Source organism: Zootermopsis nevadensis, unplaced genomic scaffold (assembly GCF_977971745.1).
Source record: "Zootermopsis nevadensis isolate Lab colony 2312 unplaced genomic scaffold, Znev_1.0 Znev_ptg000004l, whole genome shotgun sequence".
Lineage (NCBI taxonomy): Eukaryota > Metazoa > Arthropoda > Insecta > Blattodea > Termopsidae > Zootermopsis > Zootermopsis nevadensis.
This window is the reverse complement of record NW_028259136.1, coordinates 478,977-506,947: the sequence shown is the minus strand read 5'-3', so window position 1 is coordinate 506,947 and position 27,971 is coordinate 478,977. Positions and strand designations below refer to the sequence as shown.

General features: G+C 35.5%; 1 protein-coding gene across 6 annotated transcripts; it reads right to left on the bottom strand.

The window, feature by feature from the left end:
- Positions 1-1,095: 1,095 nt before the first annotated feature.
- On the bottom strand, positions 1,096-26,843 carry pds5 (cohesin associated factor B pds5). 6 transcript variants are annotated; one of them, XM_022079771.2, is made up of 25 exons: positions 26,517-26,841; positions 26,219-26,339; positions 25,673-25,873; positions 20,308-20,492; positions 19,513-19,720; positions 19,044-19,303; positions 18,395-18,641; positions 17,325-17,476; positions 16,266-16,412; positions 15,821-16,058; positions 15,088-15,201; positions 14,627-14,731; positions 13,226-13,367; positions 11,933-12,084; positions 10,887-11,012; positions 9,865-9,972; positions 9,517-9,650; positions 9,045-9,168; positions 7,971-8,196; positions 7,594-7,862; positions 6,927-7,094; positions 5,410-5,556; positions 3,365-3,397; positions 2,871-2,921; positions 1,096-1,314 (listed from the first exon to the last, which is right to left on the bottom strand). In XM_022079771.2, exons 2-25 carry the CDS (start codon positions 26,300-26,302, stop codon positions 1,240-1,242), a joined length of 3,696 nt encoding a protein of 1,231 aa, XP_021935463.1. In that variant the 5' UTR covers positions 26,303-26,339; positions 26,517-26,841; the 3' UTR covers positions 1,096-1,239. The 6 variants fall into 6 exon arrangements, with proteins under 6 accessions (XP_021935463.1, XP_021935464.1, XP_087198911.1 ...); XM_022079772.2 differs by having other exon boundaries at positions 26,529-26,841; XM_087342785.1 differs by having other exon boundaries at positions 26,219-26,841.
- Positions 26,844-27,971: the final 1,128 nt, after the last annotated feature.

The following is a 27,971-nucleotide window of genomic DNA, read 5'->3' as shown; positions in this document are numbered from 1 at the left end:
TCCTTTGCTGAAAGTACAGAAATGTGAAAGTTGAACTTCACATAAACAAAACACAGCTAGACATGTAACAAAAGTTATATATAACATGCTGTAGATATACACACCTCATTAGTACCAGCATTACAAAATTAATAAATTACCATAAATATCACTGTAATGAAGGTTCTCTCTATACCTGCTCAAGTGTCCTGTTTCAGAGAAACAATGAAGACAATACCACTTGCTACCCCAACAAGAATGATGTGGAAAACCCAATCAAAATCACTTTCTCCCAATATGTGAAATGGTTGTCAATGTTCCTGTCCTTGGGTTTTCATAGCTGTAGTTAAATCTGTAACTGAAGTTTTTGGGATGAGCTTCATCAAATGTTAAGAAACATTGGGTAATTCTCAACATTAGAGGTGGGTCATCCCTGAAAGCCAAAGTTACACATGTGAAAAGCACTATAGATGAAATTCTGAAAACTTCAAAGTAATACAACTTTCACATGTTATCTCACATAACTGCTGGAGCATTTCAAACAGATGATCTATGGACCATTACACACAGAAATGTATGTAATACAGAGTTTCACAACTTTTTGTTGAATAACCAAGTTCACTTATGTGTCACTGTTAATTTTACTTCTTTTACACACGCATCAGATCCAGCCCCCCTGGCCAGAATTTAGAGGGTTTGTACACATTTATCACCAAACTGCCAAATACATCTCATGTTAAAATATTGATAGGAATGGTGACTGTGGGAACAAAAAGAGCAAATATATAATAATCTGTCAAAAGACAATAACAAATATACTGCTTCAAGATGCAATTTCCTCATTTACAATACTAGAATTGATCCTTAAGCATCGTCTGGCTTAGCTTAAGAATCAAAGTTTATTCTGACAATGCATAAAAATTATTTTTAATTACAGTTCATTCCTTGAATTCCAACGCACATTAAAAACAAACATACTTTCATTTTGAGTCCAATTTGGCTACTTATTCACCTTCAATTTATACAGAAGAGAGTCCCTTACTTGTGACATGCCAACAACTGCCCTAATTCATATATGGTGCTCTTTAATAAACAGCTGGCTGGGATGTTAGACCAAGTTTCAAGTAACAAAGGAACAACATAGATATAAACAGCATAAATATGCTTTCCCTTTCAGTAATTCTGATGCCCATTGCCTGTAGTGTGCCTGTGTGCCAAACTAGTCCATCCACTTGCTGCAGACTACCCAAGATGCAATGTTCACATGGGCTCCAATTTATGTTGGTGTTCAAGCACTGCTCTCTTTGGTGGGGGCTCATCACACTCTGATCCACACTGTAGGGGGGAAAAAGAACTGCAAGTACATCTTTGAGAGTTTTTAAGTTGCATGGAAAATGTTTATGGTATTAAAGACTCTCCAGTCATTATATTTAATAAATAACCTTTAACAGCTATGTTGCATGGCACATGCACAGTCCAGCTGGTTGTTTATTGCAGTAACATACCACTAAACCATTAAACCCAGAGTTATGTCTGATGCGAGCCGGGATAGCTCAGTCAGTATAGTGACTAGCTACGGGCTGGACAACCGGGGTTCGATCCCCGACGGGAGCAGTGGATTTTTCCTCTAGCCTCTGCGTCCAGACCGGCTCTGGGGCCCACCCAGCCTCCTATCCAATGCGTACCAGGTCCTTTCCAGGGTGTAAAGCCGGCCGGGGCATGCTGCTGACCACTCACCCCCATCCAGTGCCGAGGTCAAGAAAGAGTAGGAGCTATACCTCCACTCCCCCAATGTGCCTACATGGCGTTAGTGGGACGCTTTACTACTTTACTATATCTGATGAATGGTAAATAATATAATAATAATAATATGAATGACAGCAGATAATAAACTACAGAAATAAAAATAATTTAGAGAAGAGTAATGTAAGAAAGTAAAAAGAAAGGTAATAACTCTAACAGTATAAATCATACTATATTTTACAAGGTTTGCTAAGACAGGGTTCCAAAAGCCTATAACAATAACCAATATTAGTACTGGCAATCATTCTTCCGAATATTGCATAAAAATGTACATAACATGAAATGATTATATCAAGTGACAAGCAGGGGTTCTCAATCCATAGCCAGCAGACAATATGCAGCCAACTACATTTTTGTAAAATGTACCACCCTGCAAAATATACAAGTTACTGTCTAAACTGAAGCAAATAATAATAATAAGTCAAGAATTCTGTTAAAGAAAATGGCTGAGTAACAGGCAAATCTGTTTGTAATCTTTAATTAAAAACATTTTTAATAAACTCTCATTAAGTTCAATAAACTGTCATCATTTATAACCAAGCACACCAATAAGTAAAAGAATGTGAATGTGGCCCCATGCAGTACAGAACCCATTCTAAATCTTCTGTGTGAAGTACACTATGCTCCAATGAATATGTAAAGTGACAAACTGGACTGCTGTTCCAATGCAGTTCACACAACCTGAGACCATGCTACCGGTGAGAGCCCATAACAATTAGGTAGATAGCAGAGTCAATTTTAAAACTAAGTAACATTTGACTCACATTAATATTATATGCTAAAAATATGACAGAAAAAATCATTAAAACACCTCTTTTTGACAAAGCCACACTTCATAATTGTCCAACACAGATACAAATAACATTAAGGCTACATTTAATCCAAGTTTCTTACACTACACTCCATTAAAGAAGCAAACTAATATGACAACTTTTTATCTGAACTGGTTGTATGCCACATAAATACAAGTCATGAGTGATCCATTTCATTCATTTTGACAGAAATGATAGGCACTTTTTCCTTCATTGCAAAAGTAAAGTTCTGCATATTTTACATCAAACAACTACTTATGACTTCAAATGGCTTACCTCTTCCTCCATGCCCGGCAACTGGATTTTTGTTTCTGATGCCTCAGAAGGCTGCTCCAGCCACATGAAACACAATACAACAAATGAAATACCTCTATTAAAAAGTTAATATCAGAAGTAGGGATGCCATTGGTTATTCTTCTGATAGTAACAAAATACCAAAACAAAGACTGAGTTTCAAAATAATGATCATGTTGGATATAAAAATATTACTGAAAAATCAACAGAAACAGAATATTACAAGATCTTAATATCACATTCTTCAACCATTATAGTGCCAAGACAGATTATAAAAGCCATAAGAAATTACAGTGACAAACAAAAGAACTTTTTGCATCTGCTGTATCTGGAATGTGGTTAGTGCCTGTCACAGTTCACCGAAAATATGTATTTTTAAAGGTGAAGAATATTTAGTAGTTGCAATATAGTTATATTTAAATTTAAAAAAACATAGCACTTAAAAAGTTAATACAAAACCCTTATACACAACTAACCTCTGCATCAATACACTCCAACATGCCTTCTTCCTGCAGCATGCAAATATGAATAAGATAATTAGACAATTTCATTATGAAATACCCTCAATAAAATTCCTATATTTTAAAGAAGAGTAAAAAAGGCATATTCTACTGCCATTTCTGCAAGTTCACCAACAAGTACAATTTACACCAGTCTCACTTAAATTCACTAAGTAGCTCAGAAGATCCTGGCCAGAACATTAAAACTGTACTTGAGTAGAAAGTTAACTGTCTGGACTAGCCATGTTTCCTGAATCAATGATTTTCACCATTTGTATATCTGAAAATTACAAAAATGTATTAACTTTTCATCATATCTTCAGCTCATCAAAATAATAAACCATTAGTGAATACTTAACTGTCACTTTCAAGCAGCCCAACACTTGCCATGCCAGAATTACAATGGGCCACACAGTAAACAAATATTTCCAAATGGTAAAGGGTAGTCAACACAAGCATGGAAGCCCTAAACCAATCTACATCAATACATGATTTGACTTAGCAATGCTTCATCTATGGTCTGTGAAAGCTTGGATTTTATCACTTTTTAAAGTCTGGCTCTATTTGCGGGGCACCTGTGCTAGGGTCATTATCTGCCCACCCCAGCTTATTCATTCAATCAATCAATCATTCATTCATTCATTCACTAACTTCAAGTCCATTTTCCAACTTTTAATAATGCATGAAACAAAATGGCAGCAACATTTAAAAAAAATAATAATGTGGTAATGGCAATATTAATTATTTACTGATGTGGATACCATGGAAACACAGATATAAATATTTTTATTCAATGTTCACATCTTTACCATTGTCAGAACCAAGGAATAAAGGATTTTCTCATATTTACATAACCTCTTGCATTCACAACCAACTACCTATGAGGATCAATTCAATAAAGGCATAAGTCCCGCCCACCATTTGCTGCATGCTTACAAGTCACAACCACATTATGCTCGTAATTTGCCATATACATGTGTGAATAAACATGTCAACCTGTATGAAAATTCCATGACAAATATAATACAGAAAGTTAAACAAATGTACATATGATAAGCTATGTTACAGACTGGATTTGAATGCCACAACTGAAATAACTGGTTTTGAGCTGATCATATTTTGCCATTGTTCTTTAAAACACAGAACAATAATAGTCAATTCATAGTTTTCCTATTTTGCTCTTTGATAAGCCAACAACTTCAAAGAGATTTATTATTTCACACTTTGCATTTGAGTCTAAACACTTCTGTTTCATTCCAATAATTAGGACTAAACATTTTCTAATTTAAAACAAAGAAAAATCTACAACTTTAATTCACTATCCAAACAATAAAGTAAGCAAAAGTTTCCATACATCTTTGCTGTGACATTCATTATGAGACAGTGTCAGCCAGCAAATATTGTCAATACTGGTCACTGGTTACTTTGAATTTAGCCACAGGCCTCAGCAAATCATTTAAACACATGCATTATTGGAAAAGAGTTATTTTTCCTCATTAAACAACATGATGACACCATAATCTGGAGCTGCAGCAGTTCCCAAACATCTTTGTTGTGATATGCATTACAAAGTGGAGTGTCAAGCAGTGTTGCCAATAACACTGCTTATTTCAGGTTTAAAACATCATTTAAACACATAGTTGGTGGTAGAAAGAAAAATGTATGTGCTGCAGTGGAGAATGTCATATGATAAGATATCTCTCAATGGCAAAAATTTGGAAAGTGTACCACAAATTCTGATTCTTAACTACAAAGGTGCAAAGTGTAGGTCAATGGTATGTTTATGATCTGCCACCTATAAATAACTTCAGAAGAAAAGTGTATGTAATCAGTGCAAAAAGTAACTACCCTGTTGGTTATAAGTCACTAATTATGACAAAGATGCCAAATAAAGCTCTCACTATATGCATTTTCCATAAATGTAACAGTAAGTAATAGATGGTGCCAATTATTTTGCTTGCTATAACAAAGTTCTTGTTACAGGTCATACTTGTTCTATTGTGGTTACACTGTATACTCACCTTGACATCAGTTTCATTGATACCAACACCTTGCTGATGCTTCAAAGCTCGACCTCTCATTTTCCCACGTGTGATCAACTTCACTCCACCTGTACTGGTGTCTACCATAGATAACGGTAAGCCTGGCTTCATTTTGGGGGCATGCACCTACAAAATACATGTCAATATTATGCAACACTAATGAATGTATGAGCTAAATGCACTTCATTTCATGGCAGAAGCTTGCTACATAACCAGTTTCACTATCAAAACCTGTTTTAAGAAATGTGGGTTTGATTTAAACCATCAGAACCAGTTCTGAAGCACGTAACAATGAAACTGAAGATGATTTAGATGCTATGGAAGATGATAATGATGATGATGCTTCAGTTGCTACCAGAAGTATCCCATGGAAATGTTTAATATGATAACCCTACTGGAAAATGTGAGGTGTAGTCTGTGACTTAGATGTTACATGAAAAGTTGGCACAATTAGATGAGTCTGATGAGAACAAAGATGATAGTGGTGATGGAAGAAATAAGCCTGCTATATTTGCAACATCAATGGTGGGCACTAGTACTTCAAATTGTAATGCTACATTCTCAGTTTTTTTAAGCATATACGAGGTGCGATCGGAAAGTTTCAAGACTGTGTCAATAGCGGGCGAACCGGATGTAGTACGAGCTTCTGCCTTTAGGGGGTGCGGTATACATTCATAGTGAATCAGTGTGCCAGCCGGCATCATCGAATTAGCATTTGTTTCTTAGTTACGGGCGTTTTGGTAGTGCATTACACCAACCCTCCTGCGATTTTGGAATGGCGTGTGCATCAAATTTAGCCAAAGACTAGCCAAAACGGCTACGGAAACCTATGAAATGCCAAAGCAAGCATTTGGGGAGTCCGCAATGGGTCGTGCACAAACTTTTGTGTGGCATTCACGTTTTAAAAATGGCCGAACCTCTGTCGATGATGACGAGCGTTCTGGACGACCATCTTCGAGCACAACGCCCGAAAATGTTACGAAGATTCGGCAGGCCATTCACGAAGATCGACATCGTACCATCAACGACTTGTGCGACATTGTTGGGATAGGCTATGGGACCTGTCAGCTGATTCTAAAGGAAGAACTCCACATGTGACACATCATGACAACGCACCAGCACTCACCGCCCTCAAAGTTCGGCAGTTTTTGGCCTCAAACACCATGGCCGTCATCCCGCACCCTCCTTATTCGCCGTGTGACTTCTTCCTCTTCCCAAAGATGAAAATTCAGCTAAAGGGAAGGAGATTTGAGACGATAGAAGAGATTCAGGCAGAATCGCAGATGGTGCTTGACAGGCTGACAAAGAAAGATTTCCAGGGATGCTTCCAGGCTTGGCAGCGGCGCTGGGATCGTTGTGTTCACTCCCAGGGGAACTACTTCGAGGGTGATGGATGAATTTAATACCTGAGATAAGTGTACGGGTTTTTATAGGCGCAGTCTAGAAACTTTCCGATCGCACCTCGTACTGAATATGGAAGACCTTATTAGTCTTACTTGCATTTCAGGTGGCAGATAAGATTTTGCATTAACCCAAAGGGCATCTTCGTGACGACGAAAGTACATGGTTGGAACTCTTGTGTCAGCAGGGAACTCTTTCATTTCATAATTTGTCGTCTTAGAAAGGACTAGACCCATGGCCAAGTCACACACAGCCCAGAGTTTCTGTGGAATAAAATGCACAAAAAATTAAAAATGTAGCATGAATTATTACAGAAATGAAAGTAGTATCAATAAGACTTGCCATGAATATTCAAACTGAAAATTTAAAACTAGATATTAGATAAATACAATCATTGTGTGCAGATAAGATTCAAAGTTCTCACAGCAATGAGTATGTAAATGGCTGTATTCTTAAATGTAGCACTGTGAAATTTGGTAGACATTGATGTTTCAGAGAAGCTTACTGCCATCATAACCAGGGTGATAATATTCCTTTGAAACATACAACAATATCTACCAGAATATAAGGTGCTACAACCCTTAGTTTAACAAAATGCACAACACAATACAGTTTACTATCAGATTTGCTCCAATTGTATTGGTGTAATAATTACAACTTCTGTTTTCTGTTCATGAGATGTCTGATTTGGTGGCCAGGACTACCATGAATACAATATGATAAGGAACAGATTTACAACAAAACAAATCTTTCTAAACTTACGTGATTCATGCTATCATCTTCCCCTTTAAGAGCATCTTTATGGTTCTTCATACGTTCAATAAGATTTTTGTAGAAACCAAAGCAGTAAAACTCATTTTTTGTCATAAGAGGTTCAAGTATGAACCAGAGACACTGCCGCACCCTGGTAAGCTGCTCCACATCTTCATTAGAGGTAAAGTCTGGATCATGAGCTAGAACTGGCACTGCAAAAACTAGCATGTAGTCAGGAAGAATGTGTGCCAGCTGGCCCATGCCCCTTTCAGTTGGACCTGTGATTCAAACACAACAGTAAATGGTGATATAGTTTAACATTCATTGTATTAGTTGTATTGACCCAGAATTTAATATAGTGACACAAATTTCATGTTAATTCATACCTCCCGTAGACCAAACAGGCAGTGTTTTGATGTACTCTCTTCGTTTGTTGATATCTGACACCATGTGCTGACGAATCTGAGCCTTAATTCTCTTGTCTTGCTCCTGGCCTGCGAGGGCATAGTAACCCATAAAGTCAAGTGGCAGACATCTGTTGTTCGGAATTCCTTTGCTCAAACCTTTGTGCAACTTGGCTGCAAAGATTTCACGCACTTGTGGAATTTCATCCTGCCAACATAATCATTCTATTAATTACACACTTTATAACAAAAAGGACTTGACAAGAAAAGAGAGAGAAGGAAAGGAACAGTTTACTAAACATATGTTACAGATTTTATAAGAATTAAAACTGTATAACATTGCTCTTTAAAATATAACACTATACGAAATACACTGTACATATAAATTCAAATGATACCCTCACATTGTAATATATTATGAAAACTGTAACTAAACTAGTGGTCAATTTATCGCACTAAAAATATCTCAAAAGTGCAATACAGTAAAACCTGCTTATAATGAATCTCAAGCCATCTAAACATTTCTCCATTTTGGAGAGGTTTACACACAACACAGGCATTTCCTTCTTCACATAGAAAACAAAGTAGTAATCATCCCATGTACTAAAATATTTATGATCCAAAATACATGTCAAATTCATGCTACATGTGTATACCGCCCAATTAGTGATCTGTAATCACTTACAGTTTTTTTTTTACTTTCTTCAGTACTTAAGAGTGTTATGCAAACATTTTATCAATGGATAAACTTACAGTAATTTTGATCCATTTATAACAAGAAATGTTCTGATAAATTCCAGGAAGTAATATACAAGACAATTATATGAACAGAAAGCAATAAATGTTTAAGCAGAATATTTTCTGGTAAATCACTGTTTCTGTGTCAAACACGTGCTATTACAGGTAAATTTAAGTTGGTATTTCTTAATACACTTCTAGGACCACAGACATTTCTTGATAATGCAGATTTCCATTTAATTCAAGATCATTATTAGATAGGTTTCATTGTACTATAAAAATTACAATATGCAGCAATTAACAAAATAAAAATCTTACAGTCATCAGGAGAGATAAATGGTAAAACTGTTCTGCATTGAACTGGTCACCCACTCCTTTCTGTTCACAAATTTTAAGCATAGCACAGCCAGCTCCTAACCGAAGCCATGCCAACTCTGCTTTACTGCATTAAAAGAAATAACATGTAAGTAACATTTGTATCACAAAAAATAATCACTAAAATTAGTTCCAACAAATGAACCCTTAAATCTTCTAGGGAAACTGCTATCTTGGGTTGCAATTAATTACACCTTAATTTTTATGGTCATAGGTCAGTTCTTCAAATTCATCAATTTCTTCAGATTAAGATTTTATTCATTTCAAAGTGCTAATCTGCCATTTCTCATAACAACCTTAAAAATAGGATTTCAAAGCAATTCCATTTTATTATATAGGTATCACAGAATACAAAAAAGTATAATACGAATATGTAAATAAATACATATATACACACACATAGCGTCAAACATACCTAAGTTTTCCCTGCTGAAGCAAGTCACCCTGATTAACAATAAATGCATTCAACATCCTGAAAGTCTTCTGTGCTGACAGTTCATCAGCTTTCAGTCCAAGAAGCCACCGTGCCATAGTCTTCAGTCCTTCAAGCTGGTGACATATGAATAACATTAATTTCTTTGTATTTTTTTAAAGAAATTTGAGTATTCAATATCACAAGCAGAACAAATTTAATTTAAAAAAGGCCCCTTCCAGGGTCAGTACACAGGAAGGCCAGGTGAAGAGGGCTCCTCAGACCTGCCCTTCAAATAACAAAGAAAGTTAGCAACTACACAGTGACAAAAAGCTGACTCTTCTTACTCACCTTACATCGAGTTTCTTCAGGCAGCTCATCCTCTCTGCACCATTCTACATCACTACTTAAGACATCTGAACTAATTCCAGTCTCTTTCACCAACAACTCTTTTACAACCTGTAAGCCAAAATAAATTAAATATCAAATGACATACAAAACTAAATACACAATCAAAATGAAATCTACAATCAAAGTACACACACACACACAAGTGATAATAAGTCAGATTTTCTAACCACCAACAGTCTCTAGGTATACAGCAATATGAGTTTATCAGATACTTGTCAGACTAGTATTATCTTATGGTAATAAATCATGGACAACATGAAGAACTAATGAGAAGATAAAGATCAACATGATGGGGACTGCAGGACACACCCTACTGGACCATAACAAAATTAAGGAACTGAAACAAAACAATAAATTTCACAAATAGTAGAACAAACAGAAACCAAAAGAAACTGGAAAGAATGCAGACGCAATAATTCCTGACAGGATTCTAAAAAGCATTTAAAAAGTCGCCCAAAAGAAAAAAAAGGAGTTTAGGAAGACATCTGAAACATGGAAGGACTCTCTTTGTAATATTTGCAAAATATCTCAACAGGCCTAATATTGTGTGTGGGGGAAGAATGATAACATAGAATATAGCTGAAAAAAGTATTTAAAATATAAAGTTTTTAAGACAAATTTAGTATAAAACAAAGATGTGAGATTATGCAATTTAAAACAAGTTAGGTATGCAAACAAAGAAGAGAAATTGAGCAATAAACAGATTACACAATCCTTTTCCATTAGGGTTACAGATTATCTAAGCCACAATCTCATACAGGTACCACTGATGCAATTGATTTTCAATTATGTATATTTCTTAATGAGAGAATCATCAAACTGGGTGAACAGTCATTTGTATGTAAATCTGAAAGAAAAGCTGGTACAACTCCTTTTCTGTAGGTACTTTAACCATGCAATATGAAAAAATACAATGCAAGATTAACTACCCATTACATGAATGGACCTTAAAAAAGCATTACCTTTCGAGAGACTATGTTCTTTATGTGGACTGGATATTTGTCAGGTAAGTTGTATGCAACATGGCCCAAAGCAACAATAGCTGTCCTGAAGTGTTCTGAACTGGGATTCAAATTTTCTTTGATTCTCTGAAACAGTTAACACATATTGCACAAGATTTATAATTTGAAAAACATCGCCAGCAAATAAATGCAATATAAAACATTACATAAACATAAAAATTCTAAACAGAAAAATCAAACTCTTAATAGTTAGACAACAAGCATAAAATTTCCATTAACACTGTAACAAACTTAAATTAAAAAATAAATAAAAGGTATTGTAATCCAAAAAAAAAATCAGAAGCTGCAGCTACAGGGATAGTTTCAAAATTTGGAAATTCATTAGCTGATATACTTCTAATTATAAAACTCTTGAACAGACAAAGTAAACAAAGACTACAGGAAAGTAAGGATTGCCTATGGACACTGATTATAGTTGCTGTCCCTTAGAGTGTACAATCATTTTGTGGAAAACATAGAGATCCCCAACAAATAGAGCACACTGATACTTTTTAAGTGTGAGCTTTATCAACATCAAATTACATCAATATACACTGGTATTAGGTGCTGAGAGGAGTCCGCAGTGATCGCACGGTCTGAGGCGTGGGCCTTGTGCCGCTTGGTCGCTGGGACCTTGGGTTCGAATCCCACTCAAGCCATGGATGTTTGTCCACGTATTTCTGTGTTGTGCTGTCCTGTGTACAGGTAGAGGCTTTGTGACGGGCCAATCCCTTGTCCAAGGAGTCCTACCGAATGACTATTGATCGAGCCAACAAAAAGTTGGGACCTGCAGTGCTCAGGCACTTGAAGAACGGGTCGTTCCCAGTATCCCAGTATTAGGTGCTGAGTAATGTATTAATATAATATTACCTACAAACTATCAAGACAAATGTGCATAACAAATGAAATGACAGCCCTCTACTGGAAATGAATAAGCATTTCTGAAATGTGATGCAAATGTATAACAGGAAGAGAGAAAATGATGATTCTACTCACAAAGCTCTTACCTCTAAAATTTCTGAAAACACTGCATCCTGCCCATGTGCAAGATTAACATACAGACAGCGGATGGCCTGTTTTGCTTGTTTTGTTGTACCTGTTACAGCAAACTGTTTACAAACAGGTACCAGCTCACGCATAAGGTCCCCAAACTGCTCACCTGCAGCAACAAACAAAAAAAAAGTTATAAAATCTACTATTCAAATCACTTGATATAAAAATTATCTGAAAATTAAAGATATAATCAATATCATAATACAGTAAGAAGAAATATTTATCCATAAAAGAAACACTTTTCTTTAAAATATGAAAAACCTGGCATGGAATAGATCATTGACAATGCTGTTCTTGGTTTTTATATTATGTATATTTGTAGGAAGGTACCAACATTTCAGAGAAACATACTGTCACCATCTTCATCTCTGAAGATGGAGACAGTCTATTTCTCTGATATGCTTTTATCTACCTATAAGTCTAGATGGTGTAAAAACCCTGAACAAGTACGCCATCCTCACCACTGTGAGAACCTCAAATCTCACAAATAAGAAGACTATTTCATGCAATGTCAGAAATCAGGAAAAACTGTCTCAAAATATGCAGGATATCCAGACGAGTGTGATGTTTGCTGGAAATTCTGACAACAGCAGTATTCATTACAGTAGCAATTTCCTACACATATTCTTGAAGACACCTGCATGGGTTCTGTGACATGGTGTGACCTTCAGTACTACACTTCATGTCAATTAGTACATAATTTTTACAGTACAGTACGGCCCCGCTTTTCGGCGATCCGCTAATACGGCGCTTTTCAATTGCGTGCATATGCCCCACATTATCAACAGCTGAGTCAGAGAAGTGCGTCCAGCGCCATTTTCTCGTCGCTGATTCAGTCTGTTTACAGCTACTACTGATATTCATTTTACTTTCATATCGTTTTCTTAGGCCTAGCGCTATTGTGCACTTACTACATGATAGTGTAAACATCTTATTAGGCTTTGATATGCATTTGCAATTGAAAAAAGGCAAAGATCCGCTTTTCGGCGGGGGTCTGGTCCCTAACCTGCCGTATATGCGGTGCCCTACTGTATGATGTACAATGCATATAGTGCAGTACAATTTAAAACATTTGTCAAAAGGCAAATAAAATAGAAAAAGTATTCAAAATTACCACACAATAATATTTCAACACCAACAACTTTATGACAAAGTCCCAAATACCCAAAATAATGAAAGTTCAAAATATGTACACTTTCCATGCTTCCAGGTGGAAAGAAAACAAGAACTACACACATTATATTTACCTATTGGTTTGTATTTGCCAAGGAAGGTGAGAACAGATAGAACTAATGGTGCCACTGTCTCATCTTCCATGCTCAGAAATGAAGCAAGATGACGAAGAACATCTTCATGAAGAAAATGACAAGGAAAAACAAAAGACAGCATCTATGAGGAAGAAAAAAAAAAAAGAACATTAGTAATATGTAAAAATGCTAAATATGTATGTGTGTGTGTTTTACTGGACTGATCATACTGACATGCAGAAACATGCCTGATTTAGATCTGGGAAATACTCGATGCCATTCAAAGACTTATGGTCTTCCACAGGCCCATACACAAAAGCCAGGTAGTGCCTTAAAAGATGTTTGGCATCCTCCCAACTCAAATTTCATAATCATCCTATCGCATCCCATTCAATGCTATATAACCCCATTAAGTTCATACAGCATGACTAAAACATCTGAAAAACAAACCACATTTCTGTAGGATTTGTTTCGTTCTAAACTGCCAGGTCACACAGTACTAGCAATAATACCATATAAAATGAATAAAAATGTCTTTAGAGAACACATTAAAAATTATTACACAAGGTCATTAGTGGTATTACCAACAAATTCCAAAGATTATGTTACAGTCCACTTAACAAGAAACAATATGAATCAGACATTAAAATCATTCCTAGAGCATTAGTTAATGAATTATACAAATGCTTGTCAATTTCAACCTGGAAAAATTTCTGAAGAAAATACATAATTATGTTTCAATACATTTATAGCTGTGTTCAATACAACATATATTTATAGCCGTGCTCTTCACAAGAGCACCATCACAACCTCATTTTTCATAATCACTGTATTCATTATTATTTTACTTTTGTTGTAACAAATTCTCACTCACGCTCTATGGTGCAGGATATTCTTTGAAAAGTTGACTGTATACTAGGCTTGTCAAAGAATAGCCCACTTTCTTTATGGAACCCAAAGGTTCATCACCGTGCTCACAGAAGCCTGCCAGCTGTGTCCAGTTTGCTCCATTGGTTCCCATTGTTATAACAAATTACTATACATAACTCTACTTACACAGGTAAAAATGTAACATAATTTACTCATTATTATAAATTCATTTTTCAACCTTTATTCAATGTGTAAACTTATACTCTACAAAAATAGTGGTCACAGCATATTTTATAAACCACACATTTCAGACATAAGATTCAGATAAAGGGTTTTGACGACAGTAGTTTACACATAATGTTTTATTTACGAATTGCATAAATTACACACGTACAGCAGTACTAACAAGATGATAAAGTGAGATTCACTGTTCAACAACACACATACCTTTTATTTGCAAATTTGTATTGCTTTACTTTGATCACTTCACAAAGACCATACCTGGTACTAATTAGGTAATTATGTACTCACCACCAAGAGTTTCAGACCTCTCTCTCCTGCTGTATTTGGATGAAGTCCAACCTCTTCTATGAGATTTCCACCCTTTAAACAGTCTTCTATATAACCAACAAGCAACTGAAATATGGGGGAAGAAAAAAGTAACATGGTAGATGGACTTAATTATTTATAGAAAACACAGTGGAATATATCACACACAAATTCTGAACATCAATAAGACTTATTACTGTTATAACACTGCAAGATAATGCAAGATCATGTCATGTATGAGACTGTACAACTCGCATAACAAGATGTTTGAAAAATGCTAAGTCAGTCGCCAAATGATGTCCAAGACAGGTGATATAGTGTAGATATGATAAAACTAAATAATGAATGCAAAGAAATTGTGAACTCAAGTTGCAGTTCCTCACATAGGAAGCACTGAGCAATGTGATGACTAAAATTAGAAGAGGAGCAAATAATACAATTACCTTAAGAGCCTGATGATCCACCATGACAGAAGATATTCTCTCAAGCAGCATTTTGACTGTATTATAGTATAAGTTAGTCATCACAGGCTGACCTAATTTCTTCAGAACAAGACTCTGAAATGAAATAGATTTCTCTGTATAGTATCCACAATTTGATTTCTTCGAGATTACAGTTTTAAAGAAACATTTAAAATAAGGAATTAATTTATTAATATTTTAATTCCAAGTGAACGTATTTTAAGCCTTCAATTTACAAAATGTCACGATGTCTGCTGAACCATTAACAGTGGAGTTCATCCACAATTTGAAGACTTCAATAAGCAACAAGAAAAGGTGACCCACAACATTACACCTAATTCCTCACAATGAACACATTACCCAATTTAAAGTGGTAAGAATTTAAAACAGATTTTCACAAGATGCACATACTAGTTACACATCACCATGGCTAAAGCAAGAAAATTTAATATTAATGGTGGACTGTTTTATTTACTTCATAACCAGAAAATTTAGTTACCAACTGGTTTCAGTGATCAATCAAAGATGAACAGATGTATGAAACCAAATTGAAACAAATGTAAATATATATGGTCAATGGCAGAAGCAAAGTTAAAAAACATACATGTGCATGCTTACTTCATTTCATCTGCATACAATCACATAAAGGTACGTATGTGTATTCACCAAAATGCTGGTGAAAAATGACGGCAACCATTATAACATCTCAACCTACCGTTGTGTCAGCACAATCTTTGCAGCTAATATCTGGCCTTACAATCGTCTCCATCCCCTGCAGTAATGCAGAGTCTCGCATAAGATGAACTGAAAATTTCGTAAGGAACTCCTGTGCTTTTACAGGCTCAGGCAGAAATCGTGATAGTACAGTGACTCGTGCAGCCATGTCTTTGTCACGCTCGGCAGAATGTGGTCGCCGATGGAGCTCCAGCCATTCTGAAACACTACGACGTACACTGCAAAAGAAAATTTATTTCAAAATTATTAATATGCAGGGACAGCAGAGGTAGTTTCAGTGATGAAAAAAGTATACAGGCATAATTTTTCCATTGCACATTCATTTTATCCACTCTGTGAGGATAAAAATACACCAAAGATGATATTATTAATGGAAAATCAATTCCACCATAAGGTCGATAAAATGACATGTCAACTTTACTTACGCTAGCTGGTGTTTCTGGAGCTCAATAAAAGCCTTTGTGGCATTTTCATCAATTGTTCCTAGCAAGTGATATAATTTTTTCATGCGTTCTTCTGCAGGAAGTTGGAATGGGACCAAACAAGTGTTTAATAACCTCTCCACTAATAACCTGCAAGATTAAAAAAACAAATCTAAGCCAACAAAACTTGAAGATCAAGTAACAAATGCTAGCATACAGTTCAGAATCTTTTGTCTCTCTGACAGACATCTACAAACATAAAAAATAACATATTAAAAACCATAATTTTACCTTTTCTTTCATGCAGGTTAAAATTTGGTCTCTTACATGTAGAGAAGAACACAGCTTTAGGGTGTTTGACAACAAGGTGCTGAGAAGAATATTGGGAACTAATAGGGATGAAGTGATATGAAGTTGGAAAAAAACGATAGAAATGGAGCTTCATAATTTGTACTTTCCATAGATTATTAGGATGATCAAGTCAAGATTTAAATATAGGAGAGATGAGAAATGTGCATAACATTTTGGTTGGATATCCTGAAGGGCCACGAAAACTCAGAAAACCTAGGTATACATGGGAAGATAATATTAAAATGGATTTTATATAAACAGGGTCTGGACTGGATTCCTCTGGCTCAGGGCATGGACCACTCGCAGGCCCTTGTGAACACAGCAATGAACATTTAGGACTGTTGAACACAAGAAATTTGAACTGCTGGGCAACTATCAACTTCTGAAAACACCTCCCCCCCCCCAACACCAACACCCTACCACACACCAAGGAGTTAGTTGGCAACTAATGGTAGTTAAAAATAGTGATATGAAAAATATTTAAAACCTGGAAAGGCACCAGTTCAATTCCATTAAGACAAGTTATGGCCAAATGTCCATGCAATTGAAAATCATCTTGCACAATCTAGATGTACATGCATACGTGTGTACATATGTGTTTAGATGAGTAAAACTGGAAAAAATATTATGCATGTTGTGTAACACAGATTTGCTTCCAGTTAAGAGAACATGTAAAACATTATGGTTAGAATTATAAAAAAACTACTGTACCTGTCTTCCATGCCAGTCATGTAGTAGCCATGAAGAATTTTATCCTTAATCCATGTAACAGCTTTTTTTGTTGCTTGTGGTACATCTGAATCATTTAGGTGCTTCTTATAAATCATTGCCAAACCTGACATGGCTTCCTTTCGTATCTTAAACTGGGGGAAGGAAAAAAGAATTAAAATTTTCCACAATGTTAATTTCAAACATACAAATTCACACAAGATATCACAGAAGCTAAGAAATGACAGATGACTTAATTTATTTTCTAAATTTATTAATCAGAAAATGTAAGAAAATGATGTCATATTACCATAAGTTTAATTGAATAAATAAACAGACATGTATGGTAAGGAGAGGAGATGCAAAATTAAATAACGTAACTGCATGAACAAACTATCTGATCACCTTTAAATAAACAAGAAATGTTAAAAGACTAAGGGGATCATCACTTGTTTTAAATAATTCATCAAATGCAAGAACAAAAACATAAAATCATACAAATAATATATAGAACACACATTACCTGTATCACGTAATAATTACAAGTGTGATTCACCAAATGATAAAACACTAATAACAGACTTTCTCTCCATACTGGTGATATACATTTTTTGATATATTTTTATTTACTGTATGCAACATTTAAATGAGACATGTGGGCAAACTCATACATTAATTCACATAATATTGCTTTCTCACTCCATAAAATCAAACAGCACAAATGTTATCTTTCAGCAGTCTCCTCATACAACACTCAGTTCCTCAATGAATGTCTTTTGGGACGGTATAAACCTACAACTTTTTTTATACTTTGTCCAACATTAGCTCTTTTAAGTTATAAACATTTTTTAGAACTCTAAAAAATCACAACGTTCATTTTCATGTAGGGGGAAACAGAGACATTGGGAATAGCTCAGATCTATACCAGATCCAAAAGAATGGGTGTCTTCCCCCTCTTTTACCTGAGGATGAAGAAAGATCCATCCTTCAAAATACAGTAATTATTAAGGCTAAATAAGACAATGGATAAAGTTCAAAACAAAGAAAGTAACTAATGAAGTAAAAATAACAACCTTCTTATCAAGTGTCCTCTCCTTGACAAATTCAAGAAGATCTTCACTATCTGAAACAACTTCAAAATCACGCCTCGCTGTTGTCACTATTGCCATGACAACCTCATAACGAACATTCTCCTCTGAGTCATGTTGCCGCATCTTCAGTGTTTCAGTGATGTCACGGCGTAACTCAGGATGGTTAAGAAGGAAATGCATTGAATACTGTACACATTTTGTTCGGATGGCAACACTGATGTCATTGAACCTGGTTCAATAAAAAGGAAAAAATTAAATGTTATATATCCAATATTAATTCCTATGAAAATGTAACATCTACATTAATGTCACTGAACCAAGTCCAATAAAAAGGAACAGAATTAAATGTTATTTATGCACTGTTTTGTAACAATTTTCATGCATCTACTCAGAATGAGCCCAGGGCATATATACATATATATAGCAAATAAATAAACACAACAGTAACAAACACAGCATAAGCTTACCTTTCTTTCAACCACACAACAGGCTACAAAACATAATATTACATCTATTCCTTACACGCTGACAAAAGAAACAATCTAATCAAATTAATTTCTATAATTAAACAGCAACGAAATCTTGCTCTCAACACAATGTTAAATATCAAAGATTAAAAACTGAGTTTCACCTTCCAAGAAAGGCTTTCCACAGTTGTGTATGGTGTCTTGCAAGGTTAGAATCTCTCTCACTAAACATCCTTGCCAACAGTGCAACTGCACCCAACCGTTCAGCCTCTTGGGCTGATTTTAGCTTGCATTCAAGCTGTGGCAAAACTGCAAGGAGGACACTGGGACATATGTGGTTGAGCTCATATATGAGGTCATATACTTTCCCACAGATCCCAAGTCCCTTTTCTTCTTTACCCAGGATTAACACATGATTGAAGAACTACAATAACACAAATACATTTTCAATTAGAAATCACACTTGTATTGTAAATACACACTGAAAATACTTGGAAAAAAAGAGGTCAACATGAAGTTATTCTGCACAACAAGGTAATGCAAATTATGCAACCACAGTTTTCTTAGCTATTTTCTCATATACCTACATCATATGATGTAAAAAGTATAATTTTGGTAAAGTTTGATACATACTGTTTGTATATATGGTTCAAGTGTGTCACTACACTTCACCACTAGCTCCTTAGCAAGGAGATATGCATTCTTTCGTTGTGACTTGTTAGGTTCCACTACATTCATCAGAATAATATCCAATAGTTCATTGGACACTATATCAGATTCAGTTATGAGTGGACACAGTACATCTAGCATAAAGCTCTTAACTTTACCAGAATGTTCATCACTGCAACAAAAATTATAAAATTAGGAAAGCCTAGTTAATGTACATTTAGAATTAATTCAAGGAATCCTGAGTGAGAATCATTGCAGATAATACAAGTGTATTCATACTTTCCAATTTGCTGCAAACTTTTGAAAGAACACAAATAATAATTAAATCTAATCTGAAAGACAAGTGCCTACTGCAGTACTCACATTTGTAATAATTTATATATAACATCTGAAACAATATACTACCCCTTCACACGATAAAAAATAAACACTATCTTATAACCATGTTACATGTGACACAGAAGTATAAAAGCGCAAAGTGTAGTAAAAATATATTTAGTTGTTCTTAATATCACAGACAACCACAAACACCACCCAATGGTTCCTAAACTTCATGTTCAACACCTAACATTTCTGAAATTACATTTCATACAAATCTTAAGTCTCCATAAAACAGGACCATCCTTTAACTGTCAACTGGTGGTACTTCAGCTGCATTTACTGAAAATTTCAGCAATTTAGAATAAATGCTATTAATGAAATCAGAAGCTAGAACTTGTAACTTAATTATACATATGAGGGAGAAGAGTTAACACTTACTTGACAATCTTAAACATGAGGGAGAAAAGAGCACAAAAGATCTCTTGACAGTCCTCTAGCTCAAAACACATATTAAAGCTCTTGACATAAGCCAAATTCTCCAGCAGGTAGAAATACCGTTTGAAAGCTGGATCTTTTGGATCTTTCAGGCCCGATAACTGCTTGATCAAGAAGAGGAATATTGTCTGAAAAGTAAAATCTGAAATTAGTTCCAATGTCAACAAGACATAAGATAATAGGTGCTGTTTTCTCAAGGTTTTCCTCTCTTCAGGAAAATGCCAGGATAGTACCTTAAAATAGGCCATGACCACTTTCTCCACATTATTTAATGTTCACCAAATGTAATCATAAACTCATATAATTTGACATCAAATAACCACTGTAGCTTATACAATTCATCCATTCATTTATCATCTATCTGATAAGAATTTTGGTTAAGACTGGAGCAAAAATCAGTTTTGTTACCAGCAACATATAGAGAAAGATGTGTTTGTACTGTACAGTGGCTAACACACAGATGTGCATTCACCAAAAAGGTCACACAACTCATTCATATCCCTCTACGTGTATTAAGAACCACCAAAATTGTCATAAATATCAACAAACAGAATATTTTCTTCATTGCACCACTGCAAAATAAAAAATAACACAATAAACGTAAAAGCTAAAGCTGCCCCACTATACGCCATTAAGGCACTTGGGGGGGAGGAAATATAGCTCCTACTCATTCTTGACCTCAGCACTAGACGGAGGTGAATGGTCAGCATCATGCCCCAACCGTGCTATACTGACTGAGCTACCCCGGCTCACCCAAAAATAACAATATAATACTTTTCTATTCATTATTTGGTATTTAAAATTGCACATAAAATTAGCACAACTAGTTTCATTGGTACACCATATCCAATGAGAATAAGATGTATGGTAGTAAATCTTTAAAAAAATGTAACTTTTGTTTCAATAATAATAATAATAATAATAATTTGTAACTCCTATAACTATGAGCAACTAAAATAATTCCAAACTGCGCCAAAGTCCAGGATGCCAGCCCACAAGATAAATTGTATTTCATTAATCATGTTACCTAAACATATTAGGAAAACATGACTTGTAAAGTTTCAACTGAAAAATATTTCCCCAAAATTAATAAATAATGACAAATCTCTACATATATTGTAACTTTTCTCTAAAAATAATAAATTAAGGCAAATATTTAGATATACTGCATACAATAAACAGTTAGTAATATAAAAACATGAAGTCAAGGCCCTCTTATTTCAAATTATTTTATCCTCTCAACATCATATATTGACAAAGAAATTGAAGAGCAAAGCAGAAATACTCAAACATACCTTATTATTTGTGACATTACTGAAGGACTGCAATGCACACTACATGTTTTCTTTTTGTGAAGTTAATGTCATCATCAAACTATGTGAACATCTAGGAGCATTAAAAATGATATAGTACAAAGAATGCATGCAGAAACACACATCCCACCACTGGTCTCTACTATAAGTCACAGGAATTCAGTCCACATCCTCCTACCCTATATCCAATTTTAATATTATATACCAAGCCTTATCTAGGTTTTATGAGTGTTCTTTACCCTTCAGGCTTTCTGTGCAAATTCCACATTTCCCCTATATGTGCTATACGTCCTACCCACCTCATCCTTTGTTTGAGCATCCTAACAGGTCTGGAGGGTGTTGATTGGATTAATTTGGCTCTGGATGAGACACAGTAATGAACGTACAGGTTCTATAAAAGGTGGGAAATTTTGTGACTACACTCTGTTCATTCTTACTTCAATCCTGGGGTAAACAAACACACGAAACTGGTGCTCTCATTGGGCAGTTGCCTGTCAGGCTATATGTGACGTAAAGAAATAGTCCCTGGTATCAGTATCCATGTCTTGGTATGTTTTGTGAATCTGTATAGAGGACAATTACGTATGAATTAACAACACACCCATATTACCTTCACTATAAAATAATCAAGATATTAACCATTATATCAATTATTTTCCAGTTACAATATGCATGTGTGAATTACAGTCTGTTCATGAAAATAAGCAGTTGATTTCTAAGTTTTCAAGGCAGACACTATGCATTACTGATGATCTTGCCAACAAAGCAGGTTATGTAGAAGCAAGATTGCTGTCATTTTATTGTAATCTGAACTTGATTGGAGTCAGGAAAATGGTTACATTGCAAGACACAATAAAACAATCAAGTTTTGTTACTGTTCAGCCTTGTCAATTCTGCATAATCACAAATTACACCCCAGAGATCACAAGCTGTTATTGATCACATCACTAAGGAGGAAGAAAGGATGAGGAAGATTAACTGGCTCACTGATAATATGGTTATCAGCTTGTTATAAACATGGGTGATGCAGAAATACGCAACAATGGACAGCCTCAGTCTTCCGACATGGATTCAAATATTGAAGGCAGCTAACCCTTACCTAACAGAAACTAAATTATTAGTGATGTAAATAAATGATAGCGTAAATTAGTTTATCATCACTGTAATTCTTGCTGCTCAACTAAAATCACCAGGAAAACCTGTAGCTTTATTCTTTAATAGATTTTTAAATTAACAGACTGTCCTGTATTGGGCAGAAACAAAAGGAGTGTGAACTACAGCACCAATCACCATAACATAAGGTACAAGGTTTTAAACTGGTTTGTTTCTGTTACAAATGAAGTAAGAATGAACAGACAACAGCTGAGAGTCCTATTACATTCTCAAGAAGGACTCTGCTCCATTGAGCTAGTTAAGTTAGTTTATAATATCTGGTGAGGATTAGAATTACAATATTATGCAATTTTCTCCTGCTTCCTGTCACTAATTCTCTCTCATGTCCAAATATTCTCCTCAAAACCTTGGTGTCAGGTCAAAGGTAAAATTCTGGTGAATTCACCAAACTGTTACACTATGTATATATTTCATAATTTACTTTCATTCAGCAAGGAATTATAAGCCTGGTATGCCTCTTCACAGTGTTTGCAAATCATCTTATAAACTCCATGCCCAAGAGTGTTGTGACTAAGTGTTCCACATCATTCATCAAACAATTGTTTCACTTTCCTTTGTCAGTATTGCTGCTAATTTTATAATCTGCTCCACTACCTGAGCAGCAAATTCAGTTTAATCATACTTATTAATATTTTTCATGAGATAGTGTCCATTAACATAAACTGAACACATGTAAAGGAAAATGATATATATTTATACATCACACAACTAACTAGATGGCTTACGGAACCTGAAGGCTCATCACAGAATTAACCAAAGCCCTCCACCGGACCCTGTCCTGGGTCAACAAAATTCAGTCTCCTTCAACTCCTATCTCCCACAGATCCTGCCTGAGATTATCCTCCCACCTACGTCTAGGTCTCCCCAGTGGTCTCTTCCCCTCATGCTTCCCGACCAATACCCAGTACACACCTCTTGCCCCATCCATGTGTGCCACATGTCATTCTTCTTGACTCAATCACCCTAACAATATTTGGGAAGGAGTACAAATTTTTAAGGTCATCATTATGCAATTTTCTCCATACCCCATCGTCTTCTCTCCTAGGCCCAAATATCCTCCTCAACACACTATTCTCAAACACCTGCAATCTGTGTTCCTCCCTCAGAGTGAGAGACCATATTTCACACCCATACAAAACAACAGGCAGGTTCTTAGAAATCAGATGAGAAGACAAAATATTTCCAGAATTTATTCTCCAATAGCTGATGTGTCCCATTCAATTGCAAACCCTCCTGCCTATCTCAGACTTTCCTGATGGCATATTCTAGCGCAAAGTTTAAGAGCAATGGAGATAAAAGCATCTCCTTCTTTCAGACAGTTCTTGATGGAAAATGAGTCAGATAAATATTTACCTATATAAATTTTGCTAGAGGTTTCATGTACGTACATTTTATTAGACTCACTAGATTCTTTGGTATACCAAATCCAATGAGAATATTGTACAACACTTCTCTCTTAACAAAGTCATAGGCTTTTTAGAAATCTATGAACTGGTGTACGGTCCCACTGCACTCCCATTTTTCTCTAGTATCTGGCAGATGCAAAATATCTGATAAATTGTTAATCTGTTACATCTGAACCCACACTGATGAACCCCAACAATTTCATTCACATATGGAGTTAATCTCGCCAGAGAAATTTTTGATAGAATTTTGAATGAGATTGTTAGTAAAGAAATTCTATGGTAATTGCCACAGTCAGTCCTGTCCCCTTCTTATGAATAGGAATAATTATGGATCTCTTCCTTATTCCATATTAATTGGTTGCACTTATAGATTCTCATATGTAACTTTTTGCCAACTGATTTAATTAATTCTGATGGAGATTTATAACTTTCCAACTTTCCAATGGCTAGTTCAACTTCATCTAAACTAGTTTCTGGCACTAACAGTCCAGCCATATGTATTTTAAACTGTCTAACTGGTTAAAGAAATGTTTCCACCTAGTCAATATTTTGATTGGTTCTGCAAGTAAATTGTCATTATCATCCTTTACCAAATTAGTCTTAGGTTGATATCCTTTCTTGAAATCATTTTTTGCCTCTGTACAGATCTCTGATATTTTTGTCCTTACTATTTGTCTCAAGTTTGATAATTTTGCTTTTCAGATATTCCCTTTTCTTATTCCTAAGGGTTCTACTGCTTCATGTCTCATGTTACATAGATTATCTATGTTATTTATACATCGCACACTTCACAAAAATATCTGATTTAATCAAACTCAGGAGGACCATAAAAACATAAGCTGTGTAAGATTTGAGGTTTTCACAGCGGTGAGTATGAAGATTTCTGTCTTCTGGGTTGTTGTGCAGTGTAGTCTGGTCGATGCTAACAAACGTTTCATCGCCCTGATGACGGAGGCAGTATGACCTCTGAAACGTTGGTTAGCATCGACCAGACTACACGGTGCAACAACCCAGAAGACAGAAATCTTCAAAACATAATCTATCTATGTTAATCTGTCCCATGTGAAGATAAAAACTTTGCACTTGTTACACACACCACTCATATTTGATTACCTGAAGGTCTGGATCTTCTGATAAGTTAATAAACCACAAAATCTCATTATTTTCATTCGATCAATAACCTATAAGAAGCTCTCAACAATATGTGTCTATCATATTATGACAAAGTTGCATTTTAACTGCCATATGGGTGGTATCTGGATTAGATATGCTGCAACTGAAAGGGAGGGAGGCACTGGTAGGCGGAAATGTCACAGGGTTTGGAATACATGGCATAAATGCACATACAATGCCTCCATTCCTTTAGGTCTACCAAATTACTGAACAATATCCTACAAGTATAACCGAGCTACATACCTTAACCTGCTCTGGATCCTTATAAGGGGCTTCTGGTGCATAAACTCTTAGAACATCAGCAATACAACACGCAATTAATAGCTGGACATCTTTACTTTGATGCATCAAGAAATGATCTTCGGCAAGATGAAGTGCCAATGGTATGTACTGTTGATACATTCCCTCGTCCTGCCCCATTGCTTGCAGAGTATGAGCCAAGGTCTAAACAAATCGGGGGTACATAATGTAATTCCTAACATTACAAATGTGAACCTTTGCTGATTTAGACATATTGCCTTACAAAATTAAGCAACATTAACAATGTGATTTACACTTACCTCGCATCATAACTGTAACGTGTATAAATCTAAAATTTCCTAACACAAAAAAGTGAACCTTTGTTGACTTAAACACATTGCTTTATAACATTAAGCACAACTAATAATGCGCTTCTGCAGTTACGTAGCATAACTGTAATGTGTTCAAACTTAAAATTATCAAATAATCTATAATTCCGCATAAACATCATAACAATAAAGAACTGAAGGTATATTAAAATGCTTTAACCTTAAGTCGTCGTATAAGTTCATCTGGCCCCAAGTCATCCGTTACAGGACGACAACCTTGTGGGTAAACAATGTCGTGAGGCATTATGATGACAGTGAATGATTAGCCAGTCATTTAAAGCCTGAAATGCAGATTACATCCAATTCAATGAATTATTTCCGAAAGATGCCATTCCTAATCTTATCTACAAATTTAATTGCAAAGGCCCAAGTTACAAAACGCTGATATATGTAACTATTAACTGAATCATTATTTTGATAATATGATCAATACGACTACTGTGAATACAAAACGTAACACTTTAACAAACCACGCTGCACTACAGCCATCGTACAACAAACTATCTCACTGCAAATACAACACTAGATCCCTGACGAATTGTAAACGCTGATTTAGTTGCCACCGGAAATTAATCACAAACGCAAATTCCTGTAAGATTCATTGTTCGCCAAATAATAATTCTGACATAAAAATACACATGAAATGGATATAACATTGGCACGTTCTTAATGTTCACAATAAATGAGCTACTACAAAGCCATGTCAAAGAACGACGCGCAACACCATAACCATTAAAACTGCGGGAAACTGCTTCCCGGTTAGCCACGGAACGCGAAAAACAGGGGCACCAACTAAAATCTGGCGCTGTAAAACCGACGGAGTTTATGTTTCCATCTCTGAACCAAAAAATAGTAATCTACGGATGATAAGTCATGTTCTTAGAATTGTATTTCATTTTCTAGCGATCTCAGCATTTCGAAATACCACAACCATATGTTTCCTAGAATATGGTTACGTATAATTCCTTCTTTATTTTCTTGCTGGTAAATACTTAAGTCGTGCAATCACACAGAATATTATGCCTTATTAATTATTAAATGTTATATAACATTTCAACCCAACTTGTGGAACATGCTCCTTTCGTATGAAATTAAAAGAATGGAATACTCTTTCTGAAGTGAAGTTATTTAAAAAGCAGGGATTATCCTAAAAAGAATATAGACAGGAAAACGAGAAGCTGCATGGGAATTATGTACACATTACACGGGTTGTTGCATGAAAGGGTGACATTATGGACATGAAATTACACCAAAATTACATGTATGCTGCTAATTATGGTTTGTCATCTGTGGTTACCACGTTTTAGCAATGTGGTTCCTAAGGCATGGCTCATTCATGCTGTTTTACGAAGATACTTTTTTCCCCCCTCTGTGTAGTGTTTTGGTTACAGAGGAACATCGTGCTTCCACCATCAGCACTGAAGGTGGCGGCAACATTTTCTCTGTTCGGAGTTGGTTGTGCCGTGTGGTCTTTAGGTAATAAGCCGACGTTTCAGAGGGTTGTGCCGTTTTTGCTTTTGGGGCTAATGGTGGATGCAGTGTCTTTCAGCTAATCGTCTGTAATTAACAAAAAGAATAAACGGTGTAACAATTCTAAAGATGATAAAGTTATGTCGGGCTACCAGTCGTGTCAGGTGGTTAAAAGGCGAAGACAAAAAGTTTCGTGAACCATCACACGACTTACAACCTATTCACGTTAACCCACATCCACTCGAACGTAAACGTTTCTATAATGCTATTACGAAAAGACATGCGGCCAATTGATAGACTTGCTTTGGAGAATATAACTAGTATTTCAATGGTCATCCAAGACTTGGCCAGGCAGGTTTTTATATCACTTGTATGATATACAGATGTTTTCACTTTCATTATATATTATGGGGCCTAATTAAAATCTAGCTCGCATTGGGTAC